Here is a 12,482-nt window from a genome sequence, read left to right as displayed (position 1 = left end):
CGCCCGCTCTCGCCTGGGGCTGCGGCCCACGTGGGCGAGAGGAAGCGGACGGGCTCCCGGCGCCGGAGCCAGGCCCGCGGGGAGAGCGGAGGCGCGAGGGAGGAGGCACACGCCCACTGACAAAGACTTTATTGTACGCGCGCCGCGGGGCCCCTCGGGCGGCGGAGGGAAGAAGGGGCGCGGGTCACTTCTCGGGGCGCGGCTGGGGGCTCTGGGCCTTCTGCAGCTTCTCCTGCTGGAGCCTGGCGCTGTTCGCTCTGTAGGGGAAAGGCCGAATGAACCCGGGCCCCGGGAGCGCTTCGGCCCGTCACCGACCCCCTCAGCCCCTCCCCCAGGAAGCCTGTCGCCCACCCCACCCCCCGACCTCCCGCTGCTCCCGGCCCAGAGAATGCCCCAGGCCTTCCACGAGGGGCCCAGCTCCCCCGCTCCCCACCGGGCACAGGCTCTGCAGCCCCGAGCCCCGGGTGTCCCTCCCGCCTGGGGACGCAGACTGGAGAGGGGGGCCCAGACCTGGCCCTGGTCCTGCTCTCATTGTAGATGGCCATGATAACTCGGTCCTTCTCGTCCATAAAGCTTCGGTGCACCTGCTCCAGCTTTCTGCGGGAGGGGGAGGGGACGGGTTAGAGGCCGCCCCTGCCGGGGACCCCCCCTGCTCCCCCCTCACCTGAAGGCGATGTAGTGCATGACCATGCCCCCCAGCATCAGCAGGAGGCAGTAGCCCAGCACGCGGTGGTTCTGCCGCTGCTGCCGCTGACGAGCCCCCACGAAGTCCTCGGGGCGCACCCGGCGGAACTGCCCCCAGTAGCGGGCGTCAGCCTCGGCCCAGGACCAGGAGCTGCTGGGAAAGGCGACAGAGGGGATGCTGGGGAGCCGGAGGACTATGGGCTGAGGGGGCGGGGGCGGGGGCGCCGGCGGGTGGAGGGGAGGGGTGGAGGCCGGCCTTCACCTGGAGGCAGAGGCCGAGGGAGGCCGGTAGTTGTGGTAGGCCCCCTGGGAGGCGTGGCCGGGAGACGGCGCGGAGCCTCGGAGGGAGAGCTGCTGGTCATAGGCCCGCCGGCTGGACTCCTTGCTCAGAACCCGATAGGCTTCGTTCAGCGCCACAAATTGGTTGTGGAGAGCGGGGTTCTTGGGGTCCCGGTCGGGGTGAAGCTGGCGGAGGAGAGGCTGGTAACTGGGGGGCTCCAGCCCCCTCTGTCCCCTAAGCCCAAGCTCCCCCACACCACCCAGCACAGACTGTGCCCCATTCTGAAGGCCTCGGAGTGCCCAAGGGATGCTGGGAGGGTCTTAAACAAGGCTTTCCAGTGGCCTTTTCCCTTGTGCCCCAGCGCCCCCTTTAGTGTCCCCCATGCCCCCTTCCCCTCTGGGAGGGCTTTGTGGCCCGGTGGATTATGGGAATCGGGACTCCAAGCCCCCCGGGGCAGCTTATTAGGCTGGCTCCCAGTCTGGAAGGTGAAAAGACCCGCTGGCGGCTGTAGGACAAAGGGGCTGGAACCGGCACAAAGATCACTTGTCCCCGAGCCTTCTGGGTAGCCCCCAAGGCCCCTGCTCTTACCACATGTCCCAGGCTGGCTCCAGGCCTGGGCATTTCCCAACCAAGGCTGGACAGGGAAGGCTATTCCAGGTCACTCCCACCCCCATCTGTCCCCGCCTCCCCACAGCATCCCCAGGGCCCCGCACCCCGGTTTGGTTCTGGGGGCACTGCTGCTGGCCCTGGGAGCCAGAGCCGAGGCCCTTCTCGCCCAGCGCCCACAATGCTCGGTGGAACTGGACCAGGACCGGGAGCACCCCCACTTGCCCGCACCAGCCTGGTTCAGACGGTGACTTGTCTGAGGTCTCCCAGCTCACAAGCCATCTCTACCGAGGTCTTTTGACTCCCGGCCCAAAGCTCCTTCCCCTACTCCGCACTTGGAAGGAGCCGGGGGTGGGGGAATGGCAGCAGCTCCCCAGGGCGCCCTCCGGCCCACACCCACCTCTTTGGACTTGGCAAAAAAGGCTCGCTTGACTTCCTTCATGCTGGCATCGGGACAGATCCCCAGAAGCTCATAGTAGTTACTTTGTCTCGCCCTGCCGGAAGGTGGGGGAAACCCTGGATGGTTCCGGGGTCACCCCAGAGGAGGCGGGGTCTGAGCAGGCCCGGAAAGGGGACCCAGGGGGCGGGGTTCAGTGGCAGAGCTGGGACTCGAAGCGGGCCGGGGCTGCCTCCCACAAACTGGGGAAGGGAGGACCACCTGGCCCAACCCCCTCTGGGACCTGCAGAGGCCAAGACCACAGACAGACCAGAGCAGGGTCTCACCCTCCCCCACCCAGGCTCACCTCTGGCAGGGACTGAAGCTGAGGGGCCTGGCACAAGAAGGGCATGGGGGCCACAGCTGGCAGAGCCGGGAGACCAGGCGCAGGAGGGGCATCTCTGTGCCTGGGGGGAGGGCAGGACAGAAAAGTCACCCAGGCCGCCCTGACCAGCTGGCCCCTTGGGGAGGCCAGGAGACTGTGACAGTGGGGACCCTGGGGGACATTCTCTGTCAATGGGGAGAGGACGCTGGAGTTCGGCTCCTGTCACTGGGGATCCCGGGGGGCCTTGTCTTCCATTGGGGGTCGTAGTTTCTCTCCAAAACGGAGCGCTCTGTTTCGGTTTCCCTGGGGTCTCTGGGAGCAGCCTTCCTTCAGGTCAGTAACCGCCACACGAGCAGCGGGGGTTAAGGTCCACATCCTTTATTGTCTCCTTCCAAGTCTCGTCTCCCTCACCTGGGGCTCGGCCAGCTTTCTGGGGGCCTTCCGGACCGTGGTGTCAGCGGGGGGAGGAGGGGGGCCGCCACCGCTTCTGCCTCCCCGCGTTCTCCCCGGCTCCCAAGGGTTTGTGCTCCAGCGCCAGCGAGGGTGGGCGACGGAAGGAGCTTCTAGTGCGCCCGGCCCTGAGAGCCTCCCCTTCTGTGCCCCCACTGAGCAACACCAGTCACTCGGGGAATCCGTGGTTTGTTGCAGGATTCAATCAAGGCTAAACTAGGTTTAACCGTCGTCTGCTCAATCCCACTCAGTGCCTTGTTCCAAGTTCTGGCCCCGATCGGCTCCTTGGAGGTCAGATCCTCACAGGGAGCCAGGCTCAATGAGGCAACCGCTGTCTCCCTCAAGTCCACTGACCTAGCGCTTCAGAAGAATCCTCTGTTTCAAGTTCAGAGTTCTGGCCCCAAACAGGGGGACACTCGGGGGGTCTCACACTGGGGGGGTCACACTAGGGGACACTGAGGGGGTCTGGGACACTGGGGGACGCTGAGGGGGTCTGGGACACTGGGGGACACTGAGGGGGTCTCACACTGGGGGACGCTGAGGGGGTCTCACACGGGGGGGGGTCACACTAGGGGACACTGAGGGGGTCTGGGACACTGGGGGGGTCTCACACTGAGGGATGCTGGGGGGTCTGTGACACTGGGGGACACTGGAGGTGTGGGACACTGGGGGTCTCACACTGAGGGATGCTGGGGGTCTGGGACACTGGGGGACGCTGAGGGGGGTCTCACACTGGGGGGTCACACTAGAGGACACTGAGGGGGTCTGGGACACTGGGGGATGCTGGGAAAAGGGAACCTCATCTGCTCCTCACAACCATGGGCTGACAGGTGCTGGGACGATTCCTATTTTACAGCTGAGAAAACTGAGGCAGACACAGGTGAGCTGAGGTGCCCGGGTGCACGGACAGGAGGGGCTCCTTGTTCTACTGGATTGGCCCCTGGTCTCTGGCACCGGAAGCGCTGACCTCCGGGGGATTTGGGGCGGTGGGGTCTGACGCGGAGATGACGTGGGGCGGGGCGAGGGGGGGGGGCTGGGGTTCCTGACACCAAAGACTTGGGAAGAGCTGACCCTGGTCCGGGGGGTCTGGCCCTGGGGTCCCGCGCCCCGTGTCAGAGACCCGGGAATCTGATACAAGAGGGCATTGGGGTGTCCGGCGTGGGGGTCCTTCCAGTGGGGAAGGGGAGGCTGAAGAGAGGAGGGAGCCCGTCTGTGCCGGCTGCTGGAGGAGAGGCAGATTCTCACCCCCGGGGGAGAGACTGCGGCAGAGGAAGCCTCTACTCCAACCTTCCCCACCCCGGGAAAGAAACCCGCAACGTTCCGCCCCGCAAGCTAGGCCGGCGTCCCCCCGCCCCCCCAAACTTGATTTGGGGGGAGGGGCGGCGGTGCGAAGCCCCGCCCCCCACGCACCGCCTCCGACCCCCCCACCCCACGTCCTCCGGGACACTCACGGGAGCTCCGGAGCCCGACGCCCGCGCCGCCATTTCCTTCTCCCGCTCAGGCCCCGCCCCCTCCCGCCCCCGGATCTCGCAATTGGTCCGGGTGCTTCTAATCCCGCCTACCGGGCTCGCAAAATCGGTTGACACCGCCCACCCACCACCGTCCTCGGCTGCTCTCATTGGCCCCAGAGCCCTTAGATCCGCCCATCTAGCGGCAAAGACGTAAGGGGTGGGACTCTACGTGATAGTCCCGCCCCCAGACCCTCCCCTTCTTCCTCCGCCGCCTCGAGGGGTGCGTATCTGCGGGGAGGGGCCCAGGCTGGGGGAGGGGCGGAGGACGTTCTCAGAGCTCCTCCCTAGTTCTTCAGTGGGGGTAACTGAGACCCAGGTCAAGTGACCGGTGCAAGGTCAGAGGGGGAATCGGTGCCCGAGGCAGTGCGCTCCTGGGACCCTCAGCTCCGGGGGCAGAGAGAGGGGGGACTGGCCGAGGGCCGGAAGGGCTGTGCCGAGGTCAGAGAGCCGTTCCCAGAGGCTAATGCCTTTCCTGTCTGGGCCTCAGTTCCCCGAGCCTTAAATGAAGGTCAGGGAGAAGTCAGGGCTGGGGGGACTTTTAAAAATAGTTTGAGGATATTTCCGCAGAAGTTGTTCCTTAGAATCCTGTGGGGGCGCAGAAATCCGCGGCGGAGGCCCGCCCGACCCCTCCCCCAGCGCAGGGATGGGGGCCTTGCCTCTTTGTCCACCGGGAGAAACTGAGGCCCGGTCTCTTCCGGCGCGTTCTCAGACCAGGCGCAGGAGAATCAATCCTTTATTGTCTGGACAGCGCAGGATGGGGGGGTGAGCTGAGAGGGGCCGGGCCTGCTCACCCCGGCCTGGCCTGGGCCAGGTTGTAGAGCAGAATGGCGCCCTTGGCCGAGGGGCAGAGCTCGCCCCAGGCTTCGGATTCCTCCTGCAGGCCTCGGACTCTCTGTGGGGAAAGACAGGCTTGGGCTTAAGTCCCTGGCCCCCCGCCTGGCCAATCCAGGGGGCCCCCGTCCGTCTGTCCGGGTCCAGGGTGCCCGGGGGCCCCCGTCCTTACGTCCGGATCCAGAGTACCTGGGGATCCCCGTCCGTCCCCTCCCTTCAATGTCACCTCTGGCAGGGAGCCATGCAGCCTTTGCCTTGAAGACCACCAGCAAAGGGTGCCCATGGGCCCCTCGGGAGTTAGGGAACCTTGCCCCCCTGCTCCTGTCCTCTGGGGCCCAGCAGAGCACTCTACACCCATCGGCCATCATTCGTGTCCCTGGTCTGACTCCCAGGATAACCCTCGCCATTTCCTCCGCGCTTCTGGGATGGGAGGGTGAGGTCCGTCCCCGGGGAGCCTCCCTCCTCCAGGCTGTCAGTGCCTGTCCTAAGACGCTGCGCCCCGAAGGCTGCCATCCTCCTTGGGGGTCCCGCTCCCCTCTGCTCCTGGACTGGCTGTCCACTTAGAGCAGAGGACTTTTACTCTTATGCTAGCTAGCATCTGCCCAGCCTCGTCCTCGGGCCCAGCGGGGGCGCAGAGGCAGGACTGCCCACCGCTCCTCTCAAATTTCACCTGAAAGGATCTTTACTTGCTGCCTCTGAGACTTGGGGCGAACCTCCCCCCCCCCATGCCCCCGCGCCCCTGGCTCGCTATTTCCATCCTGCCCGGCCTCGTTTTCGCTCCCAACATCAAGCCAAGGACCCGGCGTCCGGCCTCCCAGCGCTCACCTGTGTTTCCATGAAGATGATGCCAGTGGACTCGTGGGCTTCCAGGCCTCCAGTCATATAGAGGGTCCTCACCTGCTCGGAGGTCAGGCTACAGCTAAGGGAAGGGGAGACAAAGTTCAGAGGGCAAGGCTGACCCCTCCAGCCAGGGGCCCAAAGGCTCAATCCTCCCCAAGCCGGCCTCCAGACTCCCAGAAAATCAGGAGCAGAGTTTGAAACTGAGCCCTTCTGTGCTGCCAGCCCCCTGGAGACCCCAAGCGCCCCCTGGAAATCCAAGCACCCCCGAACGTGGGTGGCGTGGCTGGTGGAACGAAGGAAAGGCTGGCTGCTTGTGCTCAAAAAGCTGCTGTTTCCCAGAAGGCCCCTTTGCAAATGCCTCCACCCACTTCTGAGTCTGCCCCCCCGAAGGAAGAAGCACCAGCTTCCGCAGGGTGCCTGGTACCTGACATAGAATTCTGCGCTGGCCCTTCCCGCGCTGGTCTCATTGCGGGCAATGCCCAGGAGGAGGGGACGGCTCAGAGTAGACAATGGCAGATTCACCTGGGGAGGAAGGGGTCTGAGATCGGGGGCACTGCCCCATCCCCCGCTTCCACCATCCCCCTCCTCCCCCCCTCTCCTCACCTCATCCCGGATCTCCTGCAGAATGGAGGAGAACAGCTCCCGAATCACCAGATCCTCGGGCAGATCTTCATGCCGGGGAGTCTCCCCAGGAAACAGGGCCTACAAGGAGGCAGCCTGGGCTCGCTCCCTGTCCCCCTCTGACAGAAGTCCACGGCTCCAGGCGGGCCCACCCCCCCTCGGGCCCTTCCTCCCGGCCCCACTGCAGCACATCAGGCTGGCAGAGCACCAGGGAGGGAACTGGCTGACCAGAAGAGAGCCAGACTCTGGTTTGGGGGCCATTAACTCCCCTGTCAGCCATCAGTTCCTTGTGACTGAGTAAAAGGCACAGAGAATGGACCCGGACCTCCCTGGCAGGAGGAGCTCCCCCAGACGATGCAGTCAGCACCTCCTGTGCCCCAAGAGTCTCAGAGCCCCCATCTCTGAGAGGGCTGGAGAAAGTGTCCAAAAGGGACTCGTCACTCCTCCAGCTTCTAGCACTTAGTGTGGTATCTAGCACAGCCTGGGTGTTTAAGAAGTACCTGTAGGCTCAGTGCCTAGCACACAGTGGGTGTTTAAGAAGTACCTGTAGGCTCAGTGCCTAGCACACAGTGGGTGTTTAAGAAGTACCTGTAGGCTCAGTGCCTAGCACACAGTGGGTGTTTAAGAAGTACCTGTAGGCTCAGTGCCTAGCACACAGTGGGTGTTTAAGAAGTACCTGTAGGCTCAGTGCCTAGCACACAGTGGGTGTTTAAGAAGTACCTGTAGGCTCAGTGCCTAGCACACAGTGGGTGTTTAAGAAGTACCTGTTGGCTCTAGTTCCCTATATCTACCTCAGTAGCCTGTCCTCTGTGACTCTTTCCACTTTCACTCACCTCAAGTAGCTAATGGTTTGTAAATCCTGTTTCTACCTCCAGTCTTCCTCTCCCTCTTTCCCTGCTTACGGCCACTTTCACCCTAGTGGAAACCCACATCCTCTCACCCCTGGACCATTACAGTAGCTCGGGGGTAGATCAGCCTCCCCTCCCCAAAGTCCCTCCTCCACTCAGTCACCAAAAGGAATTTCTCAAAGTCCGGCTCTAATCATACTATAAAATTTTCGCCCCCTTCTCAGTACATTTCAGTGGCTTTTTCTTGCCAAAAATAGCATGTAGAATCTCCCCTATCGGGCAGCCAGGAGGCTCATGGGAGAAAGACCTGGGCCTGGAGCTAGGAAGAACTGAGATACTTCAGATGCTTGCATCCATGTGACTGCATAAGTTAGTTAATCTTTGCCTCAGTTTCCCCATTAGTCAAATGGGGATGATAATAGATCTATTCCCCAGTGTGGTTGTGAGGATCAAATGAAAAAATTTTTGTTGAGGGCTCATCCCAGTGCCAGGCACACGGTTGCTGCTTAAGAAGCGCTAGTTTCAGGAGCAGCTGGGTGGCTCAGTGGATAGAGCACCAACCCTGAAGTCAGGAGGACCTGGCTTCAAATCTGGCTTTAGACACATAACACTTCCTGGCTGTGTGACCTGGGCAAGTCACTTAACCCCAATTGCCTCAGCGAAAAGAAAAGAAAAAAGAAAGAAATGCTAGTTTCCTTCCTTCCTTCCTACTTGGAATGCCTTCTCCCCCTCAGCTCCTCCTCTTGGAATCCCCGTTTGCCAGCCTTTACTCTGCCATCTTGACTCCACCTACCCCCTCTTTGTGAGACCCTTCCTGGTGCTCCCAGATGCTCATGTTTCCAACCCATCATGCCTCTGCCTTCACATGTGCACGTTGCCAGAATCACAGGGCCACAGACTGAGAGCTGGAAGGGAGCCCCGTGGGAAATGAGGCACAGAGAAGGAACAAGGCTAGACAGACTAGCCAAATATCATCTTGCCAGAGAAGAAAGTGATGGAGGCAGGATTTGAACCCAGGCCGTCCTGATGCCATATTTAATGTCCATTATACCACACTGCCTCTCAGGCACTTTACTCAACTTGGTCCATCTTCCTCATTCCTCAGTCATTCTCTACATTAATCTCATTTCTCTCACTCAACAAATATAGGTTGACCATCTCTTGTTGCCTTGTAGATGCTGGTGTGGGGAGAGAGGAAGATACTGGGGGGCTAGGTGGACCACTGCCTGCCTGTGACCACCTCACCCTGCTTCTTTCTATCACAGTGCTTGCCCTCCTCAGGTAGGTCCTCAGGCTTCTTCCCCCACAGCTCCAGACAGTGAGAGGGTGCAAGAGGAAGGGGAAACGAGCCCCCAAAAGTACAAGCAAGCCCTCCTCCCCCACCCTACCCCTAATTCTCCTTGGTTTTAGGTCTTAGAGTCCTAGGCTCTAGAGGTCAGGGGCTCTCTTTGCCTGACTCTGTAGGGTGTAGGTTCTCACCTGAGGCTCAGGGTGCCCCCCTGGCACATCTATCATCCCGGGGGCCTCGGCCACCCTCAGAGACCGGCGTAGAAAGACCAGAAAGCCATCTGAAGTGCCCAGCATGGCGCCCACTCCCAGGGGGTCTGCCAAGTAGGCCTGGGCATCTCCCCAGTCAGCTCTCCCCTGACACCGAAGCCTGCCTGCTGAGCTAGCCCAGTTGGTGCCTAGGAAGTCCCGGTAAGAGGTGAGACCCAGACGCAGGGTCAGGCGGGGCCCCCCAGGATCCGGGGACCCCAAGGCTGCCGAGTGCAGCCGGAACTTGGGAGCGTTGAAGAGCCAGGGCTGGGCCTGCCGTCGGGCATTCCAAGCATCGGTGATGGAGTCCTCTCCTCCGGGCAGCAGGCGCCGGTCATAAGCTGGGCTCAACTCTGCCCGCACCTGCTCTTCAGCAAGCCCGCCCAGTGGGCACTGGACCAGCAGGGAGACCTCGGGATCCATAGAGCGGGGAGGGAGGCAAGGTCTGGAAGGGAGAGATGGGCAGTTACCACTGCCCCAAAGGGTGGCTCCTGCCAGCTGAAATTCTCTTGTGAAGTCCCAGTCCCGGCTGTGCTGCCCAGGTGCCCCCGGCCTGGCCCAGGACTGACTGGGCAGCTCCCTCCTATGGCTGCTGCTGCTGATCTTCCTCTCCCTGCTCCTCCTCCTCCTGCTCCTCCTCCTCCTCCTGCTCCTCCTCCTCCTGCTCCTCTTCCTCCTCTTCCTCCTCTTCCTCCTCCTGCTCCTCCTCCTGCTCCTCTTCCTCCTGCTCCTCCTGCTGCTGCTGCTGCTTCCGGTCTCAGCTGGGCCTGGCTCCTCCCCTTACTTCAGGAAAGCGGAAGCAGAGCCTCCCTCCTCCCCCCTCACTCCCTCCCTCCAGTCCCCACTTCTCATTGGCTTCCTCTGTTCCGGAATCTGGTGAGGACCGCCCCTCCGGGCCCAGGGGATCCACCCCCTCAGCAGATGGGGAAACTGAGGCCCTGTGGGGCGCTGCACCTTGGCCAAGGCCGCACGGGGCAGGGGAGGGGGGGAGCGGGAGTCTCTTTCAGAAGCTCCCTCCTCTGTCCTGTCGCCTGGGGGTCTCTGCCGTGAGCCAGCTCTACCCCTCCCCACCCTCCTTCACTGTACCCTCGGCCCCCAGCTCACAGGCTGGGGGGGGAGGGGAGGACATGGGGGGCAGCAGAGGCAGCCCCCCCCCCCAGGCTGGTCTGAAAATGCCTTGGCTGGGGGGTCTGAGATTGGGGTCCGAGCCCTGGCTGGGACCCTCCCTGTATCTGACTCCTGTGTTCCTAGGTTGGGGTGCTGGGGGGCATGAACCCCCCCGGGGGAAGAAGGACCCGGAGGCCCCGAGAACAGGTGAGTGCCCGGGGCTCGGCATGGGGGAGGGGCTGCTGGCTCTGCTGGCAGGGGGGGGAGGCTGAAGACTGGCCTTGGACTGTTTCAGGACCCCGATGTGCGACTGTCCAAGGCTCTGTCCTATGCTCTGCGCCACGGGGCCGTTAAGATGGGGCTGCCCATGGGCTCAGGTAAGCCTCGGGCATAGAGGCTCGCTCCCTGGGGCGGGAGACCAGCCCTGGGAAGTCAAGGTCTCAGTTCACAGCCGGCCTGAAACCCCCTGTGGCGCTGGGCAGGTCACCTGCCTCAGTTTCCCCAGGCTGATAAGACGCCCATCCCCCAAGGTGTCACTGAGAGGCCCAGCTGTAAAATGAGAGTGACAGGCAAAGGCCCCCCCGCCCCCCACTGCCCTGGGATCCCCCAGCATTCCTGAAGTGCCTTCTGTGTGCCCGGAGGTGCTCAATGAGGGCGGGTTGGGGGGGGCAGCTCCGGCCGAGCCAGGCCTCCCCTTGCTCCCTTGCAGATGGCTTCGTGCCCTTGGACGCCCTCCTCCGGCTGGCCCAGTTCCGGGACTTCTCCGAGGAGGACGTGCGCCGGGTGGTCAGAACCAACGCCAAGCAGCGGTTCGCGCTGCGCCCCGGGCCCCCGGGCGGCTGCGCCTCCATCCGGGCCAACCAGGGCCACTCCCTGCAGGTGGGGGCAGGCTGGGGGAGGCCGGGGCAGTCTCCCCTCCACGAGGGGTCTCTGCCCAGGGAGGGCCCGGGGAGGCGCAGGGCTTGGGCCGGGGGGATCAGGACGGGGCTCTTGGAGCTGTGTACCTCGGGGCGCCCCCCCTTACTGTGCCGGTCTCCTGCCCGGCCCGAGGGGTTCTGAGGGAGCCCAGCCAAGTCTCAGCTCGGGCTCCTCCCTGCCTCAGTTTCCTTCTCTGTAAAGTGGTGGCAATAAGGTGGCAGAACGAAGGGGTGACCCCCTCCTTGCTCCTCCTGGCAGGTGGCCGACCTGGAGCTGACCCCCCTGAGAGCCCCCCAAGACCTGCCTCCCGTTCTGGTGCACGGGACCTACCGGCGCCACTGGCGCTCCATCCGGCGGGAGGGGCTGTCCCGGCGTGGGAGAACCCACATCCACCTGTGCCCCGGCCTGCCCGGGGAGACCCACGCCCTCAGCGGTTAGTAGGCCCGGCCCTCCCTGAGGCGTGGGGGTTCCCCGGTGCCCGGTGCCACGTGCGACTCTGTCCCCTAGGGATGCGCGCGGACTGCGAGGTGGCCGTGCTCATCGACGGGCCCTCAGCCCTGGCTGGTGAGTCCCGCTGGAAGTGGGGTTCGGGGGGCGGAGACTCCCCGGGAACGCGCTCCCTGCACAGCCTTCCCCACAGATGGAATCCCCTTCTTCTGCTCGGCTAACGGGGTGATCCTGACTCCGGGGGACGCTAGGGGCTTCCTGCCTCCCAAGTACTTCAAGGAAGCCCTGCAGCTGGGCTCCCAAGTGAGTACCCCGACTCCGGAGCCCAGGCTGGGGGCCCGGCCCTTGCCTCTTGCCCTCAGACCTCTCCCTCCCTGCTCCCACCCCGTTGTCGCCCCCTCACCCCCTTATCCCTTTCTCTGCCTCAGGGAGGCCGCTCCCTCTGGATGGAGAGGAGACAGAGGGTCAGAGCAGTCACCAGGACGCCTCAGCCAACGGCTGAGGAGACAGCATGGGGAGTGTGCAACCATGAAATGTTTATTTGTAAGAAGACAAATAAAAACACAGAAAACCTCGTGCCCGGGCATCTCGACCGCCCTCCTGGGGGGGTTAGCCTGAGTCCCATGTGCCCAGTGGGGGTCATTCAGCTCAGGTCCCCTTTCCTTTCCCTGGGAAGGGGGAGGGGCGCTTGAGGCGGGGCTGGGAAGTGCTGTGGGGGGTGGGGGTGGGGGCGGGTGAGGGGGAGCTTTGGGGCCTCGGGCGGGCTCCGGGATGGAGGCGGACCCGGGGCTCAGAAGGCCTCGTGGCCCCCGGTAAGCTGCAGGAAGAGATCCTCGTCCAGCTCCTCGCCTCGGGCGCGCTCCCGGGTGGACAGGAAGATGTAGCCGCCGATGTACTCGTGCAGGACCCGGCACCCGGCCGACACGCAGCTGAAGGCCACGTTGATGTGCTCGTCAAACTCGATGGCCACCTGCGGGGGGGGGGGGGGGGGGGGGGGGCGTGAGGGGGGCGCCGGAGGGAGCGCGGGCCTGTGTGGGCCGGG

The 12,482-nt window shown here is 63.7% G+C and overlaps 4 protein-coding genes across 12 annotated transcripts in view; 1 reads left to right on the top strand and 3 right to left on the bottom strand.

The window, feature by feature from the left end:
• Nucleotides 1–112: 112 nt before the first annotated feature.
• Nucleotides 113–5,068, bottom strand: DNAJC4 (DnaJ heat shock protein family (Hsp40) member C4). Of its 5 annotated transcripts, none has more exons than XM_074273378.1 (8): nucleotides 4,233–4,289; nucleotides 2,743–3,141; nucleotides 2,314–2,413; nucleotides 1,971–2,064; nucleotides 947–1,149; nucleotides 665–838; nucleotides 511–597; nucleotides 113–257 (listed from the first exon to the last, which is right to left on the bottom strand). In XM_074273378.1, the coding sequence occupies exons 3-8, from the start codon at nucleotides 2,403–2,405 to the stop codon at nucleotides 185–187; spliced, it is 723 nt and encodes a 240-aa protein (XP_074129479.1). In that variant the 5' UTR covers nucleotides 2,406–2,413; nucleotides 2,743–3,141; nucleotides 4,233–4,289; the 3' UTR covers nucleotides 113–184. The 5 variants fall into 5 exon arrangements, with proteins under 5 accessions (XP_074129479.1, XP_074129482.1, XP_074129480.1 ...); XM_074273381.1 differs by having other exon boundaries at nucleotides 665–835; XM_074273379.1 differs by lacking the exons at nucleotides 2,743–3,141; nucleotides 4,233–4,289 and adding an exon at nucleotides 4,949–5,068.
• Nucleotides 4,429–12,132, top strand: TRPT1 (tRNA phosphotransferase 1). 5 transcript variants are annotated; one of them, XM_074273365.1, is made up of 9 exons: nucleotides 4,575–4,730; nucleotides 8,608–8,713; nucleotides 10,220–10,282; nucleotides 10,371–10,452; nucleotides 10,785–10,954; nucleotides 11,252–11,426; nucleotides 11,501–11,557; nucleotides 11,634–11,743; nucleotides 11,869–12,132. In XM_074273365.1, exons 3-9 carry the CDS (start codon nucleotides 10,238–10,240, stop codon nucleotides 12,130–12,132), a joined length of 903 nt encoding a protein of 300 aa, XP_074129466.1. In that variant the 5' UTR covers nucleotides 4,575–4,730; nucleotides 8,608–8,713; nucleotides 10,220–10,237. The 5 variants fall into 5 exon arrangements, with proteins under 5 accessions (XP_074129465.1, XP_074129464.1, XP_074129466.1 ...); XM_074273364.1 differs by lacking the exon at nucleotides 4,575–4,730 and adding an exon at nucleotides 4,429–4,512 and having other exon boundaries at nucleotides 11,634–12,058; XM_074273363.1 differs by having other exon boundaries at nucleotides 4,573–4,730; nucleotides 11,634–12,058.
• Nucleotides 5,009–9,576, bottom strand: NUDT22 (nudix hydrolase 22). The gene is made up of 5 exons (XM_074273374.1): nucleotides 8,912–9,576; nucleotides 6,567–6,665; nucleotides 6,388–6,485; nucleotides 5,949–6,042; nucleotides 5,009–5,184 (listed from the first exon to the last, which is right to left on the bottom strand). Exons 1-5 carry the CDS (start codon nucleotides 9,389–9,391, stop codon nucleotides 5,080–5,082), a joined length of 876 nt encoding a protein of 291 aa, XP_074129475.1. The 5' UTR covers nucleotides 9,392–9,576; the 3' UTR covers nucleotides 5,009–5,079.
• The window catches only part of FERMT3 (FERM domain containing kindlin 3), a 7,636-nt gene continuing 7,110 nt past the window's right edge, over nucleotides 11,957–12,482 (bottom strand). The window contains exon 15 of the mRNA XM_074273350.1: nucleotides 11,957–12,410. Coding sequence (XP_074129451.1) covers nucleotides 12,231–12,410 — 180 coding nt within the window. The 3' untranslated portion in view covers nucleotides 11,957–12,230. The remainder of the gene's footprint in view (nucleotides 12,411–12,482) is intronic.

This window comes from Sminthopsis crassicaudata, chromosome 6 (genome assembly GCF_048593235.1).
Source record: "Sminthopsis crassicaudata isolate SCR6 chromosome 6, ASM4859323v1, whole genome shotgun sequence".
Lineage (NCBI taxonomy): Eukaryota > Metazoa > Chordata > Mammalia > Dasyuromorphia > Dasyuridae > Sminthopsis > Sminthopsis crassicaudata.
The sequence above is the reverse complement of the archived record's forward strand: the minus strand, read 5'-3'. Positions and strand labels throughout refer to the sequence as shown.